Source organism: Nipponia nippon, unplaced genomic scaffold (genome assembly GCF_047370975.1).
Source record: "Nipponia nippon isolate SJK-2023a ecotype South Korea unplaced genomic scaffold, ASM4737097v1 scaffold_14, whole genome shotgun sequence".
Lineage (NCBI taxonomy): Eukaryota > Metazoa > Chordata > Aves > Pelecaniformes > Threskiornithidae > Nipponia > Nipponia nippon.
In genome coordinates, this window is record NW_028262330.1 from 1,201,825 (window position 1) to 1,228,854 (window position 27,030).

Genomic DNA, 27,030 nt, shown 5'->3' on the forward strand with positions numbered 1-27,030 from the left:
CCGAATTGCTGCGGGTTGCTTAGTGACCGGCTCCGCACGGGTATTCTTCCTGCCTGAATAGGGCTTTTCTCCTCCTGAGAAGTTGGAAGAAGTTTCTCTTAGACCCTTCCCTTCCCCCTCCCTCCTCTTTTGTTTCCCTCTCCTCTGGGAAGCAGGATGGGACCGAGTCCTGCTGAGCGAGGGGACCGCGGTGGGCGAGGAGGCTCTGGGGATGGGCTGGTGGCCTCCAGCCTGTGCTTTCCCCTGGTGCCCAGCTCCTCTTTGCAGCTGAGGCTTCCCAGAGTCAAGGGAAGGAAACTTCCCAGGAGGCTTTCTCCACCAGCAGAGCCTGTTCCCTCCTGGCTCTCCTCTCGGCACAGCTGCCATAGTTTGGTGTTATCAGGGATAATCTTGGCTGGAGAAGGCCCTTTGCTGTGGTCTGGAGATTCCCAGCAAGCTCTCAGCCACATCCTCTCTGGCCCCAGAAAAGCAGCTCTGACCTGACAGCCCCCTTTGCCTCCTCACTTTGCTTCTGGCCCCCCGCACCGAGGTGTCCCATCCCACCGTGGGCTGGCCGAGGCGCAGCGCATGTGGGGACACCTCGCGCGGAGCACAAGTCCAGCTGCGTCTCGCCAGAGCCACCTCACCTTGCGGCATCAGGTCCGGAGTGGCCATGGGAAGCGGAGGGGGTTTGGAGGTGGCATTTGCCAGCCAGCTTCTAGCCTGCCACAAACTGGTGTAGCAAAACCTGTGGAGGGCAGCTACAGCCAGAGCAGCCTTGGCAAGAGCCAGGGTTCAGGGCTTGGGTGGGTTCCCCACCTGGGTGTGTGTCCCAGGGTGAAAGCGGCAACGCGGGGCTGTGCCGGAGCAGCCCCAGCCTTCCCAGAGTAGCCGAACCATCGGTGCCATGGTGCCCCCCCAAATGTCCCCATTCAGGTCCTCGCGGCTGGCAGGCCAGCAGGATTGTCCCAGTGCCGCCAGGTGGCAGCTCCTGTCCAGGGACCTGTCAGCACGGTGCCGTGTCTGGCACATCCAGGTTGGGCACAGGCCGTGTCCGTGCCAGCACAGCCCCGCAGCTGCCCACGCTGCGTCAGGCTATCGTCCCCCAGTGTCCTTTGCTTTGTAACGCCCGCCTGCCCGTAGGGTTTATGGCCCGGGAGCTCCTTGGGGTATGTAGGGACATGCATAGAAGAGGTTTGGTACCTGTGAGTGCCACTCTTGCAGCTGCAAAGCACGTGCAAAGGTGCAGCCACGGCTTGTGCAACGTGGTACAGCGCTGAAGACAGCAGCGGAGGGGCTGACGGCAGGATCGGGTCTGGCATCCTGAGAGACGCCTCAGACGCAGCAATTCCTCCTCGTGCGCGGACGCGATACCCGGTGCCAGCAACCAGCAACGTCTTTCCCCGCTGCCAGCCAGGAGCTCCAGGGTCTGCTGGATTTAAACAGAGATGTCTGATTTGGGGAAGGAATACACAACTGTGCTTTAGCGTGTCTGGAAGCTGCTGTAGTGTCAGCCCTGCTTTTTTGTGAAGCTGTCGGTGAGTACCACGAGCCGTTAGTACAGATGTGCCCAGCTCCTCCCTGGATTCCCCAGAAGTCAACAGCCTCTAGATATTCCCTGCTGGGCTGCGGGAGACCGATCCACTCGTCACCCAGGAGCTCTCACAGCATCACCTTCCTGGCAGGGCTTCGAATCTTTTGTTTGGTTTCCATCTCTTACCTTTTTGCAGTGTGACTGCTCGCCTGCCTAGAAGCAGGGACCGTGTCCTGCTGCATGGTTGCAGGCACGTAGCCCCTCGACTGGGGCTGGAGCCAAAGCAGGAGGAAGCGGACGGGGACTTGCTGGGCCGGGGAGAGGCCTCAGGGACGAGCGAGCAGTGCAGAGCCCATCTCTGTCCCCGCTCCTGGTCAGCCCAACCCTGCCTTTCAGGCTCCGGAGAGCAGGGTAGGGCTGACCAGGAGCGGGGGCGAGGTGGGCTCTGCACCCTGTCCTGGGGCTTGGGGAGCCTGCTAGTGCTGGCCCCCAGCCAGGGGAGAGAGCCACTGCGTGTGCCATACGCGGCTCCAAGGCAGCCTCGTGCTGTGGTGGCACACCCAGGCTGACTCCTGTCTCTCTCCTTCCCAGGCAAGAAACCAGGCACAGAGCAGCCGGAGCTGGACGCCAGCGCCCAGGTCCCCAGCACGGAGCGGGTGCTCCCTCCAGATGCCTTGCTCTCGAGCAGCCGTGGCTGACTGGGCGCTGCGGGAGTGCAACAGAGGCGAGGGCCGGCTCCAGGTCAGCACAAAACCCCCTTTGCTGGTGATTTACCAGGCGCTTTTTATGTTCCCTAATTGCAGAGAGGTTTGGGGCAGGCCGTTGGTGCACAGGGGTGGGGGGTTCACCCTCACCTCTGCGGCGTGGACTTTCTCCCTTTGTTGGGGATGTGGCAGCAGGGAAATCCAGTTGGACCAGAAAAACTATTGATAATAGGGGAGGAGGGAGAACAAGATAAAGGAACAGCCCATGGCTTTGTTGTGCAAAAAGCACCGGCAGAGCTCCCAGCACCTCCCCTGCAGCCAGCCCTCCTCTCCAGGCGCTGGGGCAGGGCCCTGCAGGCAAACAGCTCCCGGGGGTGCAGCAGCCCCTGCTTCCCACGCCGAGGGGCTCTGGTAGCGCGGGCTCCTCTGCCAGGCTGAGCAGCAGGACCCTGAGTGCTGCCGGGCTTTCCCAGCTTGGCCTGAGTCAGCCCTCAGGGTGGTAAATCTGGAAAGACACTTGCTGAGGGCTGGGGACATCCCAGGGCTCCCTCCATCCCTCCCACGGCAGCCACGCAGCGCCGGGCGGGACCACGCAGGTGGACAAGGGGCTGACGCTCACCCGCGCTCAGTGGCGGTGTCCCCTCTCCCCAGCCGTGTGCTTCGGGGCTGTGAGGGTCCCGTGTTTCAGCAGACCTCGGGGACTGTTTATGCTGCTGAGAACAGGGCAGGATCAGTCCACATCCGCTCTGCCTGGTCCAGAGCTGGCAAGAAAGGGGAAGGCAGCGGTTTGTGTTGTCGCCCTAATTCCTCAAAGGTGTTTTCACAGGTTGCCTCATGCCCGGCGGAGAGGGGATGGCCTTCAGACTGTGTTATCTTGGCCCCAGGTCAGTGGCCCAGGGCTGACTAATGGCTCTGCTGTGCGCAGGCGTCTCTGCGATAAGAGCCGGGCTGGGCCCCCGCAGGGCCGAGGGGAGCGAGCCAGCGTAAGCCACCGCTGCCACTGCGTGTGAGGTCCGGACCTGCCGCCCCAGCCCGTGGCTTCTCCCTGCAACCTTCCTGCTTTTGCGGGGAGCAGGAGGGGGACTAAAGGCTGTGTTTGCCCGACGGGCTGCATCCTGCCAGATTTGCCACAAAGGCGGGGCACATCAGCTCAGTTTCACCGCACAGCTGCATCCCCGAGCCCCTTTCCCTACCCGCGGCGTGGGATTGTGCACAAGGCGCAAGGGCAGAGCCCAGCGCTCAGAGCCGCGGTTGCCATGGGGTGATGCTGAGCGCAGCCCTGAGCATCTCCAGCCCCGCAGCTGAGTGCTGCCACCGCGCTGCCGCCACGGGGGTGCCGGGGTCCCCGTGTCCGAGCATCCTCCGTGCGGCCACTTCCCCACTCGCCTCCTGACTTTGGTTGCAGTAACACCTAAAAATCTGAGCAAAGACTGTCAGGGAGCATCCCCAGTGCCGCCCCGGCAGCGTTAGCGCGGGCAGGCGCTTTGCCTGGCCCCGTTTCCGCGGGGGACCTGGCGAGCGGAGGTTTGGCCGAGGCGTGCTCTCGCCGCTCTCCCCGCCCCGGCGGGAAGGGGCTGTGCGTCAGCCTCCCAAGGCATCTGCTGACGGATTTTTTGTTGTGCGATGGCCTTGCCTCCGCAGGCAGCCATATGGCCCCACATTCTCCGGCGGGGCTGACACAGCAACGCGTTCCTAGGTCCAGACACTGAATTTCAGGGACATTTTCTATGAGCAGATTTTTGGCACTTCCTTCAGTGCACCTCTGACCTGCGCTGAACAAATTGGGATACAGAAATCCTCCAGGAGATTTTTGGAGATCTCTTTCTCCCAGCTGGACAGTTCATCGTGGCAAAGACCACAACTTTCCTCCACCAACCCCTGGCCAACAGCCAGCTGGTGCAAAATACGTTTATTTTCCTCTCGCTCTCTCCAGCCATGTGCATGGCTTGGGTTTTGTTTCCAAGAAGTAATCACTGGAATAAAAAGCCCAGGCTAAAAATGATACTTGCTGCTTTTCATTGTAATTTCTTTTGTGTTCTTTTCCTAATCTTTATTTGGCAACTATCATCCTAAAAGGTTTTCACACTTATTTATCTTCCAAATTAAGCACTGCTTAATTTTGGGGTATGGGCCAAAATGCATTGTAGCACAAAACAAGTGGAGCAGATGAAGAACTGTGCGTCTCATTTTCACCCCGTTGAAAAAAAACCCAACAGTAGAAAACCACATATCATGGGAACGGAGAGATGAGAGCGATGTGAGGGAACCAACCACCCTTCTGGGCAAATGCACCGAAGCCGCCGCTCCACCAGCGTTTGCGTAATTGGGCCATAAATGTCTCTGAATGGCAAAGTCCTGACTTTCCCCAGGCTGCTCGATCCGGACCATTGGTCAACCACCTCCAGGGCCAAGCCATGTCCCTCGTGACTTACTAGGACAGTTGGTAATAATTAGCTATGGCTACCGAAGGGCCAGAGTCAAGAGCACGTGAGCCGAGGCGCTGGGTCGCAGGGAACGAATCCGTGGGGTCAGAGGGAACGAGGGCAATCCCCGAGTCGCACGGGGGGACAGGCTCCAGGCTGGGGCACCTCTGAGCAGGACCCCAGACTCTGGTCCCCCCTCTGCCAGCCCTGAGTCTTCTAGGCGACGCCGGTAGCCCTGGGGGCTGGGAGCAGGCTTTGCCGATGGAGGCAAAAAGCATCAAATTCTTCCCTCGGCGCACCCGCGTTTCTCTGAGCTGCCCTTTGCTACTGGCGAACACGTTAGCTCCCCCTTCTTGCCCGCCCTTTCGTAGTGTTAGCTCCAGCTGAGCGTTAGACCTGATTTCATCCCTGCGTGTCCGAGCGGGGACGGTCTGTCCTGTCCTTCCTGCTTCTTGCCTGCTCCCTCCTTCCCCGAGACGCCCCGTGCCCAGCCCAGCCTGCCCGCCGCGGCTCCCCGGCCCCCGCGCAGCAGCCGCGCTTCTCCCCTCTAAGCTTTCTTGAAAATCAGCCCGGCCACCATCCCCTCATGGTGACCCAGGTCCAATGTCCGCTCTGCTGGTGGGATGAGGCCAGCGCTGCCGCCGCTGCCAGCCGTGGGTCGCAGACCTGCTCCCGTGTTCGTACCAGGACATCGCCACCAATGCAGCCTGGGCGCTTCGTGGCTGCCGGCACGGTGCCATCCCCGCGCGGCCAAAATTCCCAGGGGACCAGGGCTGGCAACTGGGAGACTCACAGTAATGCAAGCAAATGGAGACCGAAGCAAAGTCTCATGAAATGATTTTTGCATTTATCTTCCTTTGAACGAGCGGCAGCACTGGAAACGCGGCTGGGAGGCAGGAGTGGGGGGGGTTGGATTTGGGGGGATGGATGCACCGGCCCGGGGTGCGCGAGTGGGACTCGGGAGCAGGGATGGGCTTTGGCCCCGCATTTCTGGGTCTGAATAACGACAGTGGGTGTTTGGGGAGCAGCTGAGGTGGGTGACAGCCTGGGGCGAGGTGCGGTGGGTGCCCGGGGAGCCGCGAGCGCCGGGGCGAGGGCTCGGGTGGAGCAGGGCTCGCCATGCTGCCGCTCCCCAAGTCTGGTGGCTTCCTACAAATCCGACCCCACAAAAGCACTGCGGATCAGCTGAAAACCTTGTTTTCCTTGCCGAGTCCCTTCCCCCGCTGTAACAAACATTTTGGTATGCATATCCCTCAGTTCGCAGGGCTGTTTTCTTTGTTTAGATGAGTTTAACTAAAGTAATATCGAAATACTCTTTCAAAAAAGAAACTGAAGCGCTTCCCTCTGAAAATGGCAAAATGCTTCATTCGGATTCCCCCAAACTCCCCCAAACCCATTTTTTCTTTCCCCCAGCCCAAACTTATTTGTCGAACTCGGCACAAAGCCCTGAACGGTTTTGTTTGCTGCAGAACCACGTTGCGGGGAAGCGATGGCTTCAGCCAGAAAGCGGGCGGGGGCGCGGCGGCAGCACCCCACCGCTGCCCCCCTTCTCCCCTTTTGCACCAGATTGTCTCCCGTGGCCGTGGGTTTGCCTGCCCGCAGCGCGGTGCGGGTGTACGGCGCGGTGCGGGTATGTGTCGCGGTGCTGCCATCCAGCACCCCAGGGCCGGGGCCCGGCGTTACACAGGAGCCTGGAGTTTCGGATAAACTCATCCTGAACAGCGGACGCCTCCAGCCACGCTCGGTGGTGGCTGCGCCGTGGGGCTGCCGGCTGTTGGCGTGGGCTGTGTGTGCTGCCGGTTGTGAAGCAGCCGGTGGTGAAAGCACATGTTTCAGCCGAACAAGAAAGTTACAGAAAGGGGGAACCTCCATGCTTTGTGAGCTGTAGGTGGGTGGCATGAAAAGGAGGCAAAAAAAGAGCGCATTTCCCTGCTGGTCTGAGTAAATGTTTAATCCCCAGCTCGGAGAAAAAGCAGCTCAAAAGTGCTTTTTTTCTCAGCAAGCCTGAACCAGTCAGCCTGGTGCCTCCTCCCTCCGGCTCACACCCTCCCTCCCACCGCTCCGGAGGAATATCCCAGCCTGCTCCAAGGTGCAGCTGGGCACCCGGGGCAGAGGGAGCCAGGCCGGAGCGGTGTCCGCACCCACCAGCCGGGAGTTTGCCGGGCGCCTCGCAGGCGGGCGCCTGGTGCAGGCAGCGCTGGCTCCCACGCTCTCGCGTGCCCGCGCTGCTCCAGCGGCTGAAGTGCCCGGGATGGGGTCCCCGCACTGGAAACGGCTCTGCCTTTTACTCCTGGCAGGCTTAACATCCTTCCTGCTCCTCTACGGTCACTACTACACCTCGGTGGAGTCGCCCACCAGCCAGAGGATCATAGCCAGGTAAGGGGGACGGGGAGCGGGGTGGGAGGCAGGGATGTGCAAATCCAGCGGGGGTACCACGCACTGGGATGGGGGGGGGAACGGGGGTGCGGGCCCCTCAGTGCAGGTTAGCCCAGCTGTGCCCCAGCTGTTGGCCGGTTTCAGGAATGTGCTCGCAGCGGGCTCGGCCCCCCCGAGGCGTCCCGGGCACCGGGTCCTGCCCACGGCCGCCAGCCGAGCCCAGGGGTGCCCAGAGCAAGACCCCGGGGCCGTGGGGGGCTGCAGGGGTCCCCGCATGGGTTCAGCACATCACAGTGCAAAGAAACTGTTGCTGGGTCCAGGGACAGCTGAGGGTGCTCAGCCCCCAGCAGGATCAAACCCCCTTCAGCAGCCAGCCAGACCCTCTGCGAGCCCCGCGTGTCCCCGCTGGGCTGATTCAGGATCGGAGCTGGCTGATTGTGCTGGGGGGAGGTTTGGCCCCCGCGGAGCTGTACTGGTCCCCCCAGTGCAGGGGCAGGGGCTCGGGTCCCCAGGGCTGCTCCCCTGCTGCTTGCAAACTCCCAGAGGCTGCAGCATTTCCCAAACTCCAGCGATTTGCATCTTCCCCTTTGCAGTCACGTCTGCCTTCCCTGCATCCTCCGCCCTCCCCAAGCCCCTTCCTGAGTGTCTCCCAGGCAGGCGAGGGTGCTGGGGACCCCCAGGGAGCCCCGGGGAGCACGGCTGAGCTGGCAAGGTGGTAGGGAGCCCGCACAGTGCTTGGCCTGCAGGACCAGCCGCCCTCCTCTCCTGCGAGGATCAGGAGAGTGCTACGGGTGTCCCTCGCCTCCACGCTGGGTGCTCTCGGGTGCCGTTGGTGCGACAGAGCCCAGGTGCCTGTGTGCTGCCCGGGAGCGGAGGATGCTGTGGGGACCGGAGCCGGTCCCGCACGGGGTGAGCTGAGTGCAGCCAGGTTTGCACTGGGAGTTGCTGGGGATGCGGCTGGCTGGGCTGCCCGGACACTCTCACCTCCCCAGCTGGGAGCTGGGGGCCCTCCTTGCCCCCTCCTGTCCTGCCCAGGGCAGAGATCCCATCTCCTGCTGGGCTTGCGGAGCAGAAGTATCCCCAGCAGCCTGGGCAGCGGTGCCGGTGGCAGCAGCGTTGGCCCACGCTGCACAGTGCTCGGGGCAGGTCGCGGCTGGGGTGCGGAGCAGTTCCCTGCAAAGAGCTTGATGTCTGTGAGAGGGGAAACTGAGGCCCACGAGGGCAGCAGGACGTGCCCAAGGACCGTGCTGGAGCGGGGAATGGAAACCAGCCATGCCCTGGCACAGGGTCCGTGGCCCATCCCGGGAGCAGGGTGTGGAGGAGACCGATGGGATGGGAGCCAGGAGGGGGTTCCCCCCAGCACGTAGCAGGCCGCAGGTAACTCAGCCGCTGCCTAACCCTGCCTGGACCTGCCCGAACCCCGCGTCCCCCCGCTGCAGAGCCAGCCTGGGCCCCTGCCCTGTGACCAGTGGGACCGAGGGCCGGCTCGTCCAGCCCCAGAGAGGAGCCCAGGGCAAGGTAACGGGGAGCTGACCTGTGCTCCAAAGCTCTCTTGGGCTTTTCCTCTTGGCTTTAATCCAACCACTAAAGCTAGACCTAATCCAGAGCGAGTCCTGTCCTCTCCCATTCCCTGTGTTCACAAACACGCCGCCCCGTGATCGCTGCTTGTCCAGCCTGAACTGCGCACCCGGAGGAATCGGCGCTGCCCTGCCGATGGTGGGGGCAGCGTCCGGAGGTGAAACCGGGACGGCCGGTGTTTGGCACGGCTGACGTGCCATTGCAGAGCGCACGCTTCCCGCTCTGCCTGCCGCCGGGGCAGAAGGGGAGAGTCAGGGTGCTCACGCCTCGGTGCAGGCAGCCACGTTTCGGCGGGGAGGTTTGTGTGAGCACCGTCTCCATGCAGACTTACGGGTGGATGAAGGGGGTCGGGAGGAAGCTGACCCCCCCGTTGATGCTGGCTGCTGCCAGCACCAAATCACCCGAGGGCCAGATACCCACGGCAATGCCAAGTGCCCCTCCAGTTCAGCACAAAGCTGGTGGCAGCGCTGAGGCCCCTATGGAGATGGGTGAAATGCCCCCATCCCCACAGAGCCGGCCACCCTGCGGTCAGCGGGGCTGCAGGGAGCCGAATCCTGGAGCCCCCGGGTTCGGCTGGGCACAGCCCCGTCCCGCTCCCTGACCGGCCATCTCTGAAACCCCGCGGGCGAGCTGCCGGCACTGCTTGTGGCTTTATTATTAGGGCAGACGGGATGAGCGCGGAGCTCTGCCCAGCCTCGCTGCTCCACTCTGGCTCCACGCCGGGGGAAGATGCTTTCTGGAGCTCGGCCCTTTGTGGTGGGATGGAGCAAACGCTTTCCGAGAGCGTGTTTGTGTTGCTGCTTCGGCTCCCTCAAACAGCTCTGCAGGGCCCTGAGAGTGTTTGCTGAAGATAAGGCCGGAGTGTGTGCTCACAAGACTCATACACGGTGTTATCTTCTGGCAACGGGGGTGGCCACGCACCAGAGACGTCATATTTGTGAATGCTACAACACTGAGAGTGCGTACCCAGGCTTGGCTGGCTCCGCTGCCATAGCCAGTGCCCGGGCAGCCACGGGCCACTCCTTCCCCGGAGCCCCATTGTGCATCAGCCGGTCCTGGGGAGGGTTGTCATCTTCTGAGTCAACCAAGCATCACGAGGTGCTTCGCCACATCCTGGCGGGTGACGTCAAAGCGTTTGGCTCCCCAACGCGCTGCTGAGCTGCCATCTGGCAGGGGGGCCTGGCCGCCCCACGCCCTCCCCGGCAGGGTTTGGGCAGCGGCCGCAGCCAGGACGGCTGCCACGATGCTGGGGAGATGGCTCCAGCGCCCACAGCTGGGGTGTGAGTGCAGGGAGGTGCTGGCACGGGGACTGGATTTATCAGGTCGGCACAAGTCTTGGAAGAAGCGATGAGCAAGTGCCATGCACCGTGTCTGGCCACGGGTGGAGGTGGCTCCCAGCTCCCATCAGACGTCAGCAGGAGCCAACCTGCGGGGCCGCCTGCGCCCACCTCCCACCAGCCAGCCCGAGCCCAGCGGGCCTGAGCCCCCTGCGCTGCGCTGGGCGCTCCCCCAGCGTCCCTGGCAGTTCAGAAAGCAGCACAGCACCCGCCCGCTGCCAGCGCCTGGGTCCGTGCCTCGTCCTGCAGGCACGGGGTGAGCCAGGGAAGGGGAAGGGAAGGATCTGTACCGAGAAACAAGAGTGGGAGAGCTCGGAGGGCTGGGGAGGGGCTGGATGGGCAGAGATGTGCAGCTGGGGCTCGCCAGCCTGACGGGGAAGGGCTGGGGAGGCAGCGGGGCTGGGAGAGGCTGTCTGCGTGGGGCTCCTGGGCAGCAGGAGCCTGGGCACAGCGTGAAGGTAATGGCTTTTGGCCTTTGGTGGTGGGTTGCGTCTCTGCGGCCAGAAAAAGGGCGGGTGGCCAAACCTGGGGGCTTTGGGTGCAGGGGGGTGCACTGCTCCGGGGAGCTCAGTGCTTTGCGGGAGCTGGTTCTGGCTCTGGGTTTGGAGCAGGGAGGTTTCTTCAGTCCCTGGTCCGCTGTTCAGGTGCTGGTGGCGTCGATAAGCTCCTGCTCGTGAGGTGCACGGGCTGGGGTCTCCTGCGTCGCGAGGTGGAGGAAGCCAGCGGGGCCGGGGCTCCGCAAGCCGAGGGAACAGGCAAGCTTGGTCAGGCTGGGTTTATTTAGGTGCTCGCAGTGATAACAGCAGAAAGGCCCTGCAGAAAGCTGCAGCTCCGGCATCTCCCTGGCAGGGCTCAGTCCCATCTTGGTGGAGCCTCCCCGGGATTTGCCCTCCCTCCTCTCCGCCATCCCGGGGTGAGCCTCAGGGATGAGCTGGTGGCTGTGAGGGGAGGTGGGGCAGCGCCGTGCCCGGCTCTGGGGCCAGCACCCCTGTGCGGTGCGCGGCAGGACGGCTCTCTGCGGGTGTTTGGAGGGCAGGCCGTGGCCGTGGCACAGGGCTAAGCCACGGACCTTGCCCCCAGGCTGGACCGTGTGTGCGTTTTGAACGGTGGGGGCTCTGCAGGGCAGCAGCCCTTGCTGGGAAGCTGCCTTTTTATGGGACACCGAGGCAAGATGTGCTGGCTTGATTTAAAAAGCCGCCCCGCTCCACTGGCAGCGCTCAGCCTCCCGTGCAGCGGGGACGCCTTCGCCCTCGGCATCCCCTGCCCGGAGCTGGCGGTGCTGGGACAGAGCAAGGAGGGAGCTGGGACGAAAGCCCGCGTGGCCCTGGCTCCCCATCCATGCCTAGGGAGATGCTCCAGCCCCCGGTGCCAGCACCCAGGCAAGGCGCTGGTCTGTCCCCCCATGTCATGCCGTACCCCTGGGGTGGCACGGAGCAGGGTCTGGGTGGCAAACGGGTCTGGATCCGCTCCTGGGCAGGGCTGTCGGCACTGCTGGTGTTGACAAGGGCTGTGGCAGGGATGGAAACCCAATGCCTGCTGTGCCGGGCAGCGTCGCGCCGGCGGGGGCTGGGGGGGAGGCAGAGCTCCGCTCCCCACCTGCCTCTACCTGTCCCCGGGCTCCCAAGCAGAGATCCCGTAACAAGGGGGCCCTTGTCCCCTCCACAATACCCCCCTTCTGGCCTGAGCACCTGCCGGCTGGGCTGGAGGCGGCGCCGGGGGGCTCTGAAGGGCCCTTCTGTGCGGGGATGAATGGGAGCCTGTTCCCCTCCGGTGGGCTCCCACCTCCTGCTCGCCAGGCTGCGACCCTGCCCGGCCCCCAGCCCCACACCCCCCCGGGAGGCCGGGTCTGCTCTGCCTGGCCCCCGGGGCTCAGGGCACCCCCAGATGCTCGGGGTGGGAAGCCCTCTGCCTCCGTCCCCCAGCGCTACGTGAAGGATCAGGGCATGCCCCAGCTGGCCCCGTGGCAGAGGGGGCCCTGTACACCCCAAGAGCCTCCTGATCCCGATTGCCAACTGCTTCTCCAGCGTAGCAACTAAATGTGTCCTGCTGGCCTGCCCAGCTTGTCCCAGCCCCGTCCTCAGGCTCGGGAAGGGTGGATGGTGGGAAGAGCCGGGGAGGTCTCGCAGGGTCCTCCCAAGGCTGCAGGCTGGGCTGGGTGCGGTTTTTGGTACGTGGGGGTCCTGGAGCTGGGACCCACCAGGAGATGGTGGCTGCTTTCTGCATAAAGCCAGTGTTTTGCAAATCCCTGGTACTCCGTTTGCAGAAACGCGCGCAGACGGGGGTGGGTGGGCGCAGGCAGTGGTGAAGGGGAGCCAAGCGCAGGTGACGTGGCGCTGCCCCGTGGCTCTCGCGGGTGGGGGGTGTCAGGTGCAGTGGTTCAGTGTCACCTCCCCGGCTGAGCCCCCGCTGGCTTCTTCTCCCAGCCTGCTGCAGCCGGAGCCGCTGGTCCTGGCTCCACCGGGGACATCGCGCCGAGCCGGCAGCCACAGATGGGCCCTTGAAGGCACCTTAGAGAGGTAAGGGGGGAAGGTGTGCGCAGCGGCCCTGGCATGAACTGGGAGCCCCCTGCCCGCTCTGGGGAATCCCCAGTGCCCCAGTGATGGATTTCGAACTCTGCTGTGTGTTTCCCCCTTTCCAGTGGGAAGTCCTTCAAGCTTTCTGCCGAGCTGGAGGAGCCCAAGCCCAGCAGAAAGCAGGTAATCATCCGCACAGTACGGTTAGTGTCCCCCGTGCCACTCCTTGCTGGGTTTTGTTGGTTGAAGGCCTGTGTGGGGAAGCCGAGGAGGAGCAGCATCGTCTGGAAGGGTTTTGTGTGTGTGTGCGGAGGAGCAGCCTCCTCCGTCCATGCCCGTGGGTCTCCCCAGGCCTCCCTGCCGCGCCTGCAGCACCTCCTCGAGCAGTTTCCCGATGCGGAGGCTGGAGCCACCGTCACCCGCTCCCTCCAACCCTGTGACGCCCGGGCCACCAGCCCGGGGACTCGTGAGGATGGACCCAGGCTCTGGGAGAGACTGGTCCTGGGCACTGGGGCTGTTCTCATATAGCAAAGGCCTTTAGCAGAGTGCCCACACGAGAAGGTGCTGAATCTTTTGCGGGGCTCATGGTGACTCTGTGAGCCCTGGTCCTCCCGGCCCCGGTGAGCTGGGCACCAAAGGACGTTTTGCGTCAGGAAACCGAGGCAGTGCCCTGCCTGGGCGACCCAGCAGAACGGGATGGACAAGGAGCATTTCTGTCCCTGGGTTTGTCCTCTCCTCCGTTCCTGCTGAGGGGTGGAGGTGTCGGAGGGAAGGCAGACCCAGGCTGGAGACTGAACCAAGGTCCTCCTCCCTGCCAGCCGAGCACGTGCCTCCGCTCGGTGATGGCCAGAGCAAAGGCAGACCCCAAGTTTGGGGAGATCTTCCGCTTCGACACCCCTGTGCTGATGTGGGACCAGCACTTCACCCCGGAGACCTGGGACAGGCTGAAGACACGACACGTCCCCTACGGCTGGCAAGGCTTGTCCCACGCAGGTACGGACCCAGCCGGGATGGGGGTGGCAGCAGATGGGGCAAGGGGGCGACGGGAGGGCGAGGGGCCCGGGGAGCCCAGCAGAAGGGACTGAAGACTTGGGGCAGGCAGAGGAGCCCTGCAGAGGAGCCAGGGACCTTGACCTCTTCCCACTCCGCCTCCCAGGGCGCCGGGCGGAGGGGATGGCTTTGCAAATGCCGCTTGCTGCATCTTGTGACATTTTCCCCGAATAAAAGCTCCAGTGTGTGCATAATTATTAACTGGGGACAGAGGAGCTCGGACAACCCGCTCCATTGTTGTGGATGGAGATTGTTTCCCTTCCTACCCCAAACCCACTCTTTGCTCTCCCCGGCAGCCGCTGGCTTCAGTTCCTGGGCTGGGAAGTGCTGGGGATGGTGGGGGCGAACTGGTGGCAGCTGCAAGGAGGCATTGTCAGGAGGGGACATGGCCAGCGCAGGCAGCAGCACCCGCAGGGCTGGGGCTGGAGGTGTCCAGATGCGTCCCCGTGCCTTGCACGGCCTCAGGCGGCCGCTGTTTGGAGCGGGCTTAAGTGGGAGGGGGCCGCTGCCAAAGGTGGGAGAGGAGGGTCCGACTGGTGACCCCCCATCCCACTTGTAGACCCCTCTCCCACCTGAGGATGGTGCGAGCTTTCTTGTGTGCTGCTCCTGGATGTGATCTCGCACAAGCTTGCCTGTGCGTGGTGTTGCACACTTCAGTGCTCACGCGGGCTGACACACCCCCCTTTTCCCCACTGACTGGCCGCATCCTGCTCCGTTCCAGTGGTGGGCAGCACCCTCCAGCTCCTCAACGCCTCAGCCAACAGGCGCCTCTTCGACAGGGACGCCTTCCCCAGGGGCTGCATCCGCTGCGCCGTGGTGGGCAACGGTGGCATCCTCAACGGCTCGCGGCAGGGCAAGGCGATCGACGCGCATGACCTGGTCTTCAGGTGGGGACGGGTCCCGAGCAGGATGGGGCCGTGGGTGCTGGGGAGTGGCTGGCCCTGGACACGTGTCCTGCCCTTCTCCTGCAGGCTCAATGGTGCCGTGATCAAAGGCTTCGAGGAGGACGTCGGGACCAAGATCTCCTTCTATGGCTTCACGGTGAACACCATGAAGAACTCCCTCATCGCCTACGAGGAGTACGGCTTCACCCAGATACCCCAGGCCAAGGTGAGAACCCAAGGGCTTGTTGGGGAGGTGACCCCGAATTGTCGTCTGAGGCTGGGCTTGCCCCCAAACCTTCTCTCCATCTCAGGAGCCCTCAGCCCTCGCCCCGCAGGCGCGGGCAGTGCCCCAAAGCCCCCCCACGTGCCACGTCTGTGTCCCCGCTGCAGGACCTGAGGTACATCTTCATCCCCTCGGACATCCGTGACTACGTGATGCTGAAGTCGGCCATCCAGGGCAGCCCGGTCCCCGAGGGCTCAGACAAGGGGGACAAGTGAGTAGCCCCCCAAGACCCCCCCAGCACCTTCGGTGACACCGGAGGGAGCGTGACTTGCCTGCCCTCACCCCACGTCTGTCCCTGCTGGGATAAACCCCAAGCAGCCCCAAGACTCCCGTGATGCAAATTCTGCCCTTCTCCTCGCCCCGCTGCAGGCCACAGAAGTATTTTGGCCCGGAGGCATCTGCAGAGAAGTTCAAGCTGCTGCATCCTGATTTCTTGCAGTACCTGACAGCGAGGTGAGGATGATGAGGGCTGTGGCTGCTGCCCGGCTCTGCTCCGGGCTGGGCTCACCCTGCCTCCCACCACTGCTCTCTCCTGTACAGACTGGTGGCTGCCCAGCAGCAAAGCGCAGTCCCAGTCCTCTCCAGGCACTGGAACCACCTCTGTCCTGCCCTCTGCAGATAAAGCAGAGAGATTTGTCCCCTGCCATTCCCATTCCCTGCAGCGCAGCTCACGTCCCCTCCTGGCAGGGAGACTCCCACAGCCTCACTGTGCTCACCTTGCCTCCCATTCCCCCAGATAAATTCAATTTTGACCTAGTCTAGCAGGAGCGGAGTTAGCACCCAAAGGGACTGTCTTTTCCTACCTTGCATGAAAGCAGGCGCCTGGGTTGAGGTGATTTCAAACAGCAGGGAGGTGCCTTTCTGAGCTGAACCTTAGTAGCAGCCATCAGAGAATCCACACAAGCACTGCGTTTCCCTCGGTGCTCCTGCCTTACCAGGCACCAGCGTCACCGAGCACACGGTGGGGCTGGACAGGCGCTGGGTGCTGCTGGGTCTGGTGCTGGGGGCCACGGTGCCGTGCTGGCGCTGAGCCCCCCGACCCGCCGCGTCCGCCGGCAGGTTCCTGCGGTCGGAGCTCCTGAACACGCAGTATGGCTCGCTCTACATGCCCAGCACCGGCGCCCTCATGCTCCTCACCGCGCTCCACACCTGCGACCAGGTAAGCGGCCACGGGGCCACCTTCCCCCGGGGACCCCCCTTTGGCTGCTGGGGGCTTGTGACTAGCTGCTGTAGGGCTCCCGGTGGGACCAGCGTGTCCCGGTGGCTGTCCTACGTGTGCCCTGTCCCCGCAGGGCTGGTGGCGCATGGAGCACCTTAGGCTGAGCCCTAACCCCCATCCTTCGTCTGTCTGTCCCACCTCCCTCCCCGCAGGTCAGTGCCTACGGGTTCATCACCGCCAACTACGAGCAGTTCTCAGACCACTACTACGAGCTGGAGAAGAAACCGCTGGTGTTTTATGCCAACCACGACATGATGCTGGAGGCGGCGCTGTGGAGGAGGCTGCACCGAGCAGGGATCATGACCCTCTACCAGCGGTGAGGCCGGTGGTGGCCCACAGGGGCAAGTCCAAGGACTCCTGTGGCTCTTCTCCTCCTTCCCGAAGGCCACCTTCCCCCTCCCGAGGGCTCGCCCCAGCTGGCTGGCCGGCCGGCCCAAGGCACAGACCCTCCGCACCGCAGCCGGCGGCGGTGGTGGTCAGGGGCAAGCTGAAGCTGGTGTAGGGAAATGTTGCGTTTCCTCGGGGATCTCTGGCAACTTGTGGTGCAACCTGATTGAATGTGGCCTCCGGGGCACCAAGAAGCACCATGGCACGTGGCTGCAACCTCCCAGCCCCACGAACACGGGCGGGAAGCACAGGAGGGGCAGGGTGATGCTGGACGAGGGTGCTGGAGATGTGTACGCGTGGCAGCCTCCGGCTGGAAGCCGCCCTTCACCTTGCTGTCGCGCCCAGGCTCAAATGCTCGTCACCGTGGTGGGACCACAACGGGCACGATGAATCCTTGGACTGGAGGGACTGGAGACTAGCTCATCCTGCTAACGGGAATGTGGTGTGTCCCTCCTGGCCTGCAGAAGGCCCGAACTCCAGCCGGCTCTGAGCTGACGCGTGCCGCTTTCCAGAAGGATCTGTTTGGCTCCATAATCAGCGGGAAAGCCGGCAGCGTGGCTGCCCTCTCCTCTGACAGACGCCGTGCGCTGTCGGTTTCTCCTTCTCTGGGTCATGGTGTTTTCAAAGAAGGGTGGGTCTTAAAAGCCAGCAGCTGAGAGTGGGGTTACTGCAGCTCAGCTGGGGCAGCCGAAACGTGGCTGGCCTCTGAGCATCCCGGCGACGAGAGCCGGCGCGCAGCCCTCGTGCCTGCGGCCGTGGGTTTGTCGGGTTTCCCTTGCACAGGGACCACGTGGTGCCCCCCGAGTGCTCCGAGACGGCAGCCCTGCGCCAGCTGGGGTCGGGAGCCCGCCAGCTCCTTGGGTGAGCCCAAGTGATCGTCACTCTTAAGTTTTTTCCTCGCCCAAAAAAACCCGAGGGAGGTGAAGTCTTGAGGCCTTCAGCCCTGCCGCAGCCGCCGGCGCTGCTGAGGAAGACCCCCTTGGGGAGGCTGCTCCGGGCCGGGGCCGGGGCCGGGGGGTTGACAGGGCACTGCCGCGGGAGCGGTGTAATCTGAGACACCTTCCCACTTTGTGTAATTACATAAATGTTGAATGATTTTCCTTTGTGCTTGTTTCTGTTGTTTTGGTGAATGGGGTGGGGGCGAGACCCCCACCTCCCGCAGCAGAGGGGCTGCAGCACGCAGCAGAGCGAGCCTTTGACCGGGGACAGCCCGAGGCGGGGATGGGAGCGGGGTTAAACCACGGAGACCTGGGCTGCGGGGAGGCCTGGCGCCCCGCACAGCCCTGCCGGGTCTCGGGGAGCAGCTCTGAGCGCAGCCCTCTCCCGCTGGGGATGCGTCAGCTGGGGAGGAACGATTTACGGCAGAGATGGCAAGAGAGAGCCTGGCCGCGAGCCAGGGAGCCTCAAAACCCCCTCAAGCTCACAGCAGGCGGCTTCCAGCCAGCTCAAATGAGCATTACGGAAGATGAGGCTGTAAGCCTGTTTCAGATGTAATCTCTAGCCTGGAGCCCATCTTGTGTTCCCAGGTCTCGAATTAACCTTTGTTCGCGTCAGAGCCACCTTACAATGGTACCAAGGCAGCCCGTTGGGCCTGGTCTTTATTCACAAGCACTCAGCAAAACCTCTTTCACGACAAGAACGAGCCTGATCCTCCCATCACCTGACCAAGACAGCACCAAAACCCCCTCGCACCAGCTCCGGCCAAACCTCAGCACAGCCCACGCAGGTGACTCTGAACATGGCAATCGGCAGCGCCTTGACACATACAGCAAAAAGAACAGGTTTTAAAAACCAGTGCTGTCACGGCACAGCATCCCGCCGGGAATCCCATCCGCTCGTGGGCAGAGCCATGGGTGCACGTCAGGAACTACCACCCCCCCCCCTTTCCCATCTGGAAAAAGCGAGGCTTTCTAGCCACGGGTGCAGCCTAGCCCTGGAGCTGAGCACACTCAAAACTCACTTCAACTCCCAAGATTTTCCATAACTTATTTTATTTTGGAACAGAAGACAGCAGGGAACCCTGTCTTCCTCCAGCCAGCTGTAGATCAGGTCCTAGTGGAAAAAAAGACAGCGTCAGAGCAAAGCAACCGTCAGCTGAAAGCTCCTGACTTGCACTATTTAATCGAAAGCGCAGGTCTCGGGAGACAAAAACTTGTTCCCCCCAAGCCAATGGCACAAGTACCCAAATCCTCTTTGGCTTTACTGGCAACTTACCCGTGGTGCAGCTGCAGCAACCGCTGAGCAGCAGGGAGGAGCCTGCAGTTACGCGCAGGTGGCCATTTTACACCTTCCGAACGACGGAGCAGTGGCCGTTTGCAAGAGCCGCTCCAGAGCAATCTTCCTTCTGTTGCTTCTAGAGCTGGGAGACGGCACAAAGCAACGCTGTAACTGCTTTCCTAAAAAAGTTTGTTCTGAAACAATTCCTGCCCCTCTCTATTCTCAAAGCACTGAGCAGCTTTTGCTTTTCCTACTTATCATCAGGCTGCCTCTTTGCTTTTTTCCCCGGACTCCTTGGAAGCCAAAAGCACCACGTGCTCTTCCCAGTGACTGGTCCTACTTGGAACACGGCTGTATTGACAGAGCAACCAGTACGACTGCTGGTTTGTAGCACCATTCCCTCCCCTTCTGCATACCAACCTTGCTTTCTTCAGGAAGTCCACTGTCGTCAAGTTTGCCGTTTCAGCCTGTCAGTGAATGTTAATGATCTTCTGCAAACAAATACAAATTCTGTTAAATAAAGCGTGAAATTATTTAGAAGAATGCAGCTGTCAGCTACCTGGAGACAAAGTGCTGTTACAGCGTGTGTATTCAGTGACTGTACATCACACGAGATAAAAATGCATTTCTTATCTGCCCTTCAACCTGCCGCTGTGCCTCACTGGGTAAGCAACTTAAAAGCTCTTCACAGATCCAAAGCGTGCTACGACAACAGCAGGCAGGGCTTGCAGGGCCTGTACTGAGCCTTGCCGCACCTGGGCTCCGGAGAGCTGCGCGCATGGGACCGCGCTCCTGCTGCGGTCACACATCGCAAGGGCAGGGGGAAGGGGACAGGCGCTGCTCTCGCCTTACTGATGCCACTCGTGTCATCCGAGTCTTGCACGGGGCAGGAGACCGGCCCAGGGGAAATACATAAGCCTCAGTGGACAGTTGTTTCTCCCTCACGGCTGAGTTGTCAGACAGGGATAACAGCACATCACAGGCTCAGTTTCTCTCCTGCCCTTGGCTACATAAACTCCTCAAGTTCTACAGAATTACAAACGGCAAAGACACCCAGATGCCGTCATGCCGATGACCAGTGTTCTTCCTGATGACCAGTATTTTTCCTGGTAAGCATTCAAAGGCTAGGTATTCTGCCCAGCAGATGAGTCAGGCTGCCTACAGATCTGACCTAGAATTAAGACACTGAAAATGAGCAGCATGCGATGCTAAAGCAGTCTCTTACCAGCCTGAAGCCCAACTTGGCAGCTGCCCTCTTGCCAAAGCTGTCTTTGGGAGACGGTACAACCCCAGGATTCTGCAGGACGATTTCCTCCTAAACACAAGTTGCATTGAACACCGTTAGCAACCATACTTCAAACAGTCTGTCCGCTCATTCTTCTCCACCCCTTCTGACAAAAAACAGCACTGGGTCACAGAGCAAGAATTAGAGAGGAAGTTTTCCATTCAGGGAGAAGCAATTTTTGTCCCACGAACTTAGCACAGGAAAAAAGAGACAAAGGAGTATCTCTGCCAGTGAGCTGTCTCATTCAGAGACAAGAAACTTTGGGAGGTGGATGCTATTTAAATCCTTGCTTAGAAAAAAAAAATCCACCAGCTCTGAGACTTCGGTGGTTGAGACCCTTTGTAGCTGTTTGAAGGAGACATCCTCCTCGCCACCATACAGAACCATCTTAATGCAACTCCCTCCTTCCACGTAAGAATAATCCACCCATCTTGAATGTAAACTGTCTACGGATTTATCTGGAGAAATGCATTTAAGCAGACATAAGGCAGACACATCCCTTCTAGGGAAGGATTCTTCAGGGCGAGTCCGTTCTGGGATGCCCCTTTGGTGTACACGAGCGGCACCTCCCCACCCCCAGCAACCTGACGCGAGTTTGAAACTGTCCCAGTGCACCCCCAGGAAGGCGCACCCACCAATTCCTCTTTCACTAGCTCTCTTTCCATGACAAATAGTTATGAGATGAGCTGTGTCAAGTGTCTCTGTAACGGGCTGTCATCCAATCCCTCCTACTTCTAATCCCTTCTACTCTTGCTCATCTCTGACCACGCTGACAAGCAGGTGCTCCACTGGGCACCCACAACAGCAGAATTCCCATTCACTCTGTGCTGCCTTTCAACTTGGGCTCCACGGCAGCAAAGGGCTGCACACTCCGGTGGCAGCTGCAACAAAGCTACAGCTTGATTGGCTTAATTATATCAATCAAGCCACTGGGCTTTTATATCTCCTCCCAGTAGGCCCAGGGACACAGGAGGATATCATTGGATACAACAGAATGAAGCTTACTTCCACAGCCCAGCAACAAGAGAAAGCTAGACCGTGACAGGACAGGCGCTGATGTTGCTCACCATCGTGCAGGGTTGCTGCCAGCCCAGTGAAGGAACCCGCCTCCCAGGCAGGTGAGTGTTTTCACTGTTGCTCGATGCCGTGCTGTGCTCTGAAACAAAGGGGACAGAGTTAGTTCGTGTAACAAACCATTCTTTTACCGTTGCATCTTTAATGCTGAGCCTCAGAGTCACGCTTCCACAGAGGAAAGATTAATTTCGGACAGGGATAACTTTATCATCACTAGCTCAGCCTCTGGCGCAGCCGAGCCCGGACCAGGCAGGGCCACCCCCGCACCTGGAGGGGCCGGCCCCTTCCCCTGCCCGCTCGCCGAGCCTGCCGGGTGGTGCCGGCTCGGCCCGCGACCCTCGCTGCTTGCGGGGTGCTCGAAGGCCAGCCCCGGTGCTGCGCCGACGGCGACGCTCAGGGCGAGCTACGCCAGCTGCTGCGTTAAATGCCGTCCCACAGGTGCTGGGGGCAAGAACCAGCACAAGCGCAGTCACGGCCTGCGAACCGAGCACCCCCCGCAGGGAGCGGGCCGGAGGAGCCGCGGGGCCCGGCGCAGCGCGGCCTTGCCTCCCTCCATCCGCCATGGCGCTGGGGGGGCACCATTACGTCCCCACAGGCAGACATCGAGGCCTCGCCGCACCCCTACGGACAGCCGCGGCGGCGCGCAAGAGTGCCGCGCTCCCCCTCCCTCTGCCCCCGCGCCCCTCGGGGCCGCCGTGCCCGCGGATGGCTGCCGATGGCGGCGCGCCCCACTCACCCCCCGCGGCCCAGCCGCCATGGCGGCCCGCAGCGACGGCGCAGAGGGAGGAGGGCGGGCCGCGCGCGGGGGCTGACGGGAGGTGTAGTCCCGCCCGGCGGGGGCGCGGGGGCTGACGGGAGGTGTAGTCCCGCCCGGCGGGGGCGCGGGGGCTGACGGGAGGTGTAGTCCCGTCCGTCCCGCAGCGGCGGGCCGTGGCCTCCATCGCGGCCCCGCTACGGCCCGGGCACCCCCGAGGGAGGCCCCGTGCCCTGGGGCGGCTCCCGGGGCGCGCAGTGGGCCCGGGGCGCGGTGGTGGGTGTCGGGGGGACAGGGCTCCTCCGGGAGGAGCTGCGAGCGGGGCCGGCGCCGCTCGCCCCGCGCCGAGCGCAGGGGGGCAGAGCCGCGAGGCCCGGCTCCCCCCGAGGCTGCTCCTGCCTCGCCGGGGCCCAGCAGCCGCGGGGGTGGCGGGGGCCGGGCGGGCTCCTCGGGCCGGCGCTGGGCCTGGGCTCCCGGCGCCGAGGTTCTGCGCCGTCGCCCGCTTGCCAACGCGTCGATGCGCTCCTCGTGTGCGAGGGAGACGCGCGTGGTTGTACCTAGCGCGCGAAAGGCTTCAAAGGGCTGAACAAGCATTAGCTCATGTAAGAATGGGCCCACTTCAAAAAGACTAATTAGCAGGAGGTTGGGGATTAGTCGGAGATTAGTTAGTAAATGTATGCGCCGTGCTTTGAATGTGTGATGCTTCCAGTGTGCACTGTGGTTGTCCTTCGCTGTTAAAAACTGCCATGAAATCTCTAGGATCCTGTGTAGCTTATGAATGATAATAAAGCGTAAACAGAACCGGGGGAGGAAAAATAAGAATAGCTAATATCCACTTTCTTGCCCCGAAGCTTTATCCACCCTTGTGGTGAACAGCTCCAGTGACTGGAAATGGAAAGCAGACAAACCTGAGTCTGAGAGCAGGGAAGTCTGAGTGCAGATGAAAGCCCTGTATTTAACCAGTGTTTAACCCGCATTTAACCAGTGTTACCCCTGCAATGTCTGAGAAGTGGGGGTTCGCAGTCCCTCGGGGTGTTTGAACGGAAGATGTGCTCGTGGAAAGCTGCCCAGTTCCCCATGGCGATAGCGAGCGTCCTGCGTTGGCGTTGTATGGCACGACCAGCTCGTCGGTCGTCTGCCCCGGCCGCCTGTGCTGCCCAGTCTGTGAAAACAACGCCTCCTGTTATCCTGAAGAGCGGAGTCCCGTGAGCTGGAGAGAGGTGCTGCCAAGGAGCTCGGTGTCTCTGCTCCTGGATTCCCCCCGACGGCAGGGACGTGGCTCCGTGCTGCTGCCCACTGTGGCCAGCCCTGCGCTGCTGGAGGCCCCTCTCCGGGCAAGGCAGTCAAGTTCCCAGGGAAAGGCAGCCTGACTCCGTGTTTATTTTCAGTGCCTGGATCTTCCTGGCCTTGTTCCTATTTTAGAACCTGATAGGGTTTTTTCCAGAGCATAGATTTAACCCGACTCGTGAGTGCTTTGCTCTCCAGAATGGCCCATGTTGTTTCTTAAAAGCCTCTCTTAAAAAGTCAATAGACTGCAAGAGGCTGGGTTTTTTTTGTTTTTTTTTACAGTGGTGCAAGAAGGCAGTAAAGAGATGCCAATGTGCTGTTAAAAATAAGCCGCTTCCAACATAAGCAGCTGACCGTGAGGTCTTCCCCGGCCCTCCGTGCCCTGCGCTAGCTGCAGAGCGCCTGGCAGGCTGCCCTGGCAGGCTGGGCAGGAGCTGGGTGAAGCAGCCTGCGGCGTCCCGTGCTCCAAGATGAGGCTGTGAGAGGGTTTCAGCGCCTTCCCGCCCCGCAGGAGCCTGTCGCACAGGTGTTTGGCCCGGTGGGATGATGCCACAGAACGGCAGTAACTAATGCAGCCTTCATTGCAGTGGCCTTTGCTCCGTGAAGACGTGGCTGGCAATCTGCCTGATTACTTTTAGCTTTCCGAATAAGCAAATACATAAAAACCCACAACTAGAATTAGCCCTTTAAGTCCCCAAGGGACAGAAGGGTTTTTAAAACAACTAAAATTCCCCTTTGTGCAGAGTTCGGATCCTGGAAGGAAAGATGTGGACTCGGATGTGCTGAGGGCTTTGCCACCATTTTAATTTTGGGGTGGAGGCTGCTCAGACCATAGAGCGACTGTCTGCTTGTGCCTGTAAATGGATGAGCTCTGCAAGGCACCGCGTAATGAACTGACTCAACAGTTAAAAGCTCAGGAGAATAGCGTGAGCTAAGCGCGCCGTAGCTCGGCTGTAATTACTCATGGTAGCGGTGCACAATAATGTTTCCAGGCGTGTTTCAGAGGCAGAACAAAGACTGCGGGTGAAGGGAGGTGGTCGTCGCTTCACTCGTGCCCACGCTCGCCGAAATCCCTGCAACTTCGGCTCCGGTTTCCCGAGCTTTTCCCTTTAGAGGGCGTCCCTGTCCCACGCATCTGCGGCGTGCGGGGCACGGCAGAGCCGCCCGGGGCTTGGCAGAACGGGTGGCTCCTCTGGAGAGCCCGGGAGCCTTCCCAGGGATGCGGAGGGGCTCACGGTCTGGGTTGAACACGTTCTCCTTCCTCGGGCAGGTGCGCTGCTGCTCCCAAAGGCAATTTGGACATAATTTTGATAGATTTCCTGTGGCCAATCTCCATCGGTTACAGTATTTTCTTGCTCCAGTCTTCAAAAGGACTTCTGTTTGTGTTGAGCAAGTAAGGAAAGCTATTAAAAGCGCATGGAGATCTACGTGTGAACGTTTTGGGGCTGCTCTCAGCTTCCCAACAAAGGGTCTGGAGGGGATTCCTTCCTCCAGCAAATCATGTGCTCCATTAAGCCCCCACCTTTCTGCTTTCTCAAGGTGCTTCAGTATCTGTCCTGCAAAGCCACAGCGTTACCCTCCACAGAGGCCTGACTCTGCTGTAGGGTGCTTGGTTAGCCCTAGAGCAGATAACAGGAGAATGGGCAGAATCTGTGACAGAGAAGGGAAACAGAAATCAATGACAGAACCTCTCCAACTTCAGCTGGGCTTTGATCCCACGCTTAAATCGAAGGACAAGGTCTCCTCCCAGTTTCCCACCCATTTCCCCTCCTGGCTGCCTGTACGTCCCTCCAGGGAGACGCTCTCCATGCCTACTGACAGCAATTTGATTTCCTCTTGATTCCTCCCTCTGCCTGTCCCGGTCCCACCCTGCAGACAGGGCTCCACAAAGCCTGGAGAAACAAAGCATCCGTTCGTTCAGAGATGCCCTGCTGTGGTTATCATCTTTGACATATGGCCGGGGGAAGCAACCAGGGTATCTGAACACATCAAAAAGCGAGTCCCCCATTGCTAACTGCGTCTGGCAGCTCCCAGCCCCCTGCGTGGCCTGAGCGTACGAGGCACGAGGAGACGCCGAGGTGCAGGGGGTGGCTGGATTGATGCTCGTCTCCGTTATGTATGCTGTGTGCACAGCAGTGCACAAAGAACGGTCCCCTGGGGTATGGCTGGAGATTGCTTGCTGATATTTCAAGTGCCAGACTTCTAAGAGAAAAGATCTGTAGTGTTAAAAACAGCCTGCCATGAGGTCCCAAATCCTGGTGTCTGCTGCTTCAGATCAGTTCCAAGAAATACCAGAAAGGCTCTTTGGTGCTCAGCAGCAGACAAGCAATGTCTTCCCACACTGGGCAAGGCACGCTGCAAACAAAACGTCCTTCCCTTCTCCCAGCAGCAAAGCTCTTAAGCCTCCATCTAATGTTAAATACACGCTTAAACCCGATCCTCCTCAGCATGTCCTGTGTGCTTACGTAGAATTTTAGCAGGCTCAAAAATGCGCTGCTGTAACTGGGCCCTGTCTAAAGGCTGAACCTTGTACACTGAATAACAAGGTGTTTATCTTTACGGAATACCTGTGCAATGAGGGGATGGCCTTCCTGGGAGCATGGTGGAGTCTGGAGGCAGAGCTACGGTATGGATTCCTGCAGGTGGAGAACAGAAAAGGTTCCCTTTTCTCCTCCTGATGGTGCTGAACAGCAGAAGAAATGGCAACTTCAGCCACTGACTGGATCACTTCAGGTCTGATGTCCCAGCTAGGCAAAGTGGCCATCTTGTCAAAGCTAGCCAGATTGCATTCACAGCTTCGTTCCTTGGAGGAGCCGATCAGAACAGAGAGCACACAACAAATTGTTCCGATTGCAGTGCATGCGTGGATAAATCCTGGGACCAGACATATGCACTTGTTGAACAATAGCAGTAGGAATCCAGCTTCTTCATGGATTAATATGTTTAATTAAAATATATATCCTCAGAGCATACCCAGAGATGGAAGATGTGTACAGCTACGCAAATGCACTCGAAGATGGTAGGAAAACCCTAACTCTCTAAGGCTAGTGAAGCCAGGAGTAAGATTTCCATCACAGAAGGTCTTTAAGGCCAAGCTAGATAAAAAATTACCAGAAACTGAGAGTTGACCTTGCTTTGGGCAAAGAGATGGATCCTCTCTATTTTCTGTGTCAGCCTGAGAGATTAAAGGCAGGGGAAGCAGAAAGGGAGTGAGTTGGTATAAAAATATCTAGGCAATATTAATGAGGAACTTCTCAGGTCCTCTTTTATCACAAACACTATTTCTGTTTGCCTGGATTAATTGGCCAACCAGCCGTCGATTCAGTCAACCCAATCTGCGCCGTCATATAAGCACTATTTCATCTATCGAGCTTAGATACAAGAAATATGCTAGGCACGCAGGAGCAAACAAGCCTGGTCTTGCAAGTAATTAGCATAAGCTGCACTGAGGTCAAGTGGTTGTGCCAGAGCACAATGCAAATTGCCAACACTTCTTCCTCCTGAAGGCTGAAAATGGAGAATCGCAAATGCCACGTCTCTGGCTCACCTCTTGCTTCCCATTGTTTGTACCGAAAGAAAGAGATAGTTCTTTTGAGGTACTTTGAAGAATAGCATCTTTACTTTCCTTGCTTAGTGGGAAAGAACGTGTTGAAATGATGAAAGGTCACGTTATTTCAGGTCCTGTTAGGTCACTTTTCTTGCCCCTATGCAGGGGAAGCAGGCCGAATGCCTAATTTGACCAAGTTCAAAGGGGCAGACTGAGGCCTCACTAGATTACTGAGGGCAGTTGGTTAAAGGCCTGCAGTCATTCCTCCTGCGCTCTGTAAGATCTTCTGAGGGCCTCCTGGTCACATCTCCTTGAGGGAGCCCTGCTGCAGGGCATCAGACCAAGGGCCATCCAGACCAGGGTCGTTTTTCTAAGAGATGTCCAAAATGGATGCCTAGGGAAGTGGCAGAGCGGGGTGATGACACGTGGTACATCTCCCAGTACCCGTTCAGCCACCGACCGTTTGAGGGGTGTGAACTTTGAGAGCCAAATGTCAGTTCAGTGCCTCCACTGATGGATTTTCTCTGGAACAGAGATTTCGTGACTTTCTTTTCCGTGAACTTGCCCACTCCGGCTGTGAACCTGTAACAGCCGGTCCC

At 60.3% G+C, this 27,030-nt stretch overlaps 1 protein-coding gene, 2 long non-coding RNA genes and 1 other non-coding gene across 8 annotated transcripts; 2 read left to right on the plus strand and 2 right to left on the minus strand.

Annotated features, from left to right (window-relative positions):
* Positions 1–1,391: 1,391 nt before the first annotated feature.
* LOC148056383 (uncharacterized) lies at positions 1,392–4,139 on the plus strand. The gene is made up of 3 exons (XR_015703247.1): positions 1,392–1,517; positions 2,105–2,254; positions 3,044–4,139. It is a non-coding gene; the product is annotated as an uncharacterized LOC148056383 (long non-coding RNA).
* A 2,495-nt stretch (positions 4,140–6,634) lies between these two features.
* ST6GALNAC2 (ST6 N-acetylgalactosaminide alpha-2,6-sialyltransferase 2) lies at positions 6,635–17,367 on the plus strand. Of its 4 annotated transcripts, none has more exons than XM_009476594.2 (10): positions 6,635–7,016; positions 12,355–12,447; positions 12,570–12,627; positions 13,263–13,437; positions 14,216–14,381; positions 14,466–14,604; positions 14,769–14,872; positions 15,031–15,114; positions 15,721–15,820; positions 16,033–17,367. In XM_009476594.2, the coding sequence occupies exons 1-10, from the start codon at positions 6,892–6,894 to the stop codon at positions 16,198–16,200; spliced, it is 1,212 nt and encodes a 403-aa protein (XP_009474869.1). In that variant the 5' UTR covers positions 6,635–6,891; the 3' UTR covers positions 16,201–17,367. The 4 variants fall into 4 exon arrangements, 2 of the variants coding, with proteins under 2 accessions (XP_009474869.1, XP_087606995.1); XR_015703239.1 differs by lacking the exon at positions 6,635–7,016 and adding an exon at positions 9,495–10,187 and having other exon boundaries at positions 15,480–15,820; positions 16,033–16,081; XM_087750869.1 differs by lacking the exon at positions 6,635–7,016 and adding an exon at positions 9,501–10,187.
* Positions 17,368–18,003: 636 nt separating this feature from the next.
* Positions 18,004–21,664, minus strand: LOC148056384 (uncharacterized). Of its 2 annotated transcripts, XR_015703241.1 has the most exons (7): positions 21,580–21,664; positions 20,837–20,925; positions 19,710–19,799; positions 18,905–18,975; positions 18,482–18,626; positions 18,228–18,319; positions 18,004–18,022 (listed from the first exon to the last, which is right to left on the minus strand). It is a non-coding gene; the product is annotated as an uncharacterized LOC148056384 (long non-coding RNA). The 2 variants fall into 2 exon arrangements; XR_015703242.1 differs by lacking the exon at positions 18,004–18,022 and having other exon boundaries at positions 20,775–20,925.
* Positions 20,991–21,065, minus strand: LOC148056385 (small nucleolar RNA R38). Its single transcript, XR_015703371.1, has one exon. It is a non-coding gene; the product is annotated as a small nucleolar RNA R38 (small nucleolar RNA).
* Positions 21,665–27,030: the final 5,366 nt, after the last annotated feature.

What these genes read in the sequence shown, in the direction of transcription:
- ST6GALNAC2 (XM_087750869.1), top strand. Translation starts at nt 9,955, where the DNA reads ATGCACCGTGTCTGGCCACGGGTGGAGGTGGCTCCCAGCTCCCATCAG. An exon ending in GCGCATGACCTGGTCTTCAG is followed by an intron (nt 14,382 to 14,465) that starts GTGGGGACGGGT and finishes CTTCTCCTGCAG; the next exon opens with GCTCAATGGTGCCGTGATCA. An exon ending in CCCAGATACCCCAGGCCAAG is followed by an intron (nt 14,605 to 14,768) that starts GTGAGAACCCAA and finishes TCCCCGCTGCAG; the next exon opens with GACCTGAGGTACATCTTCAT.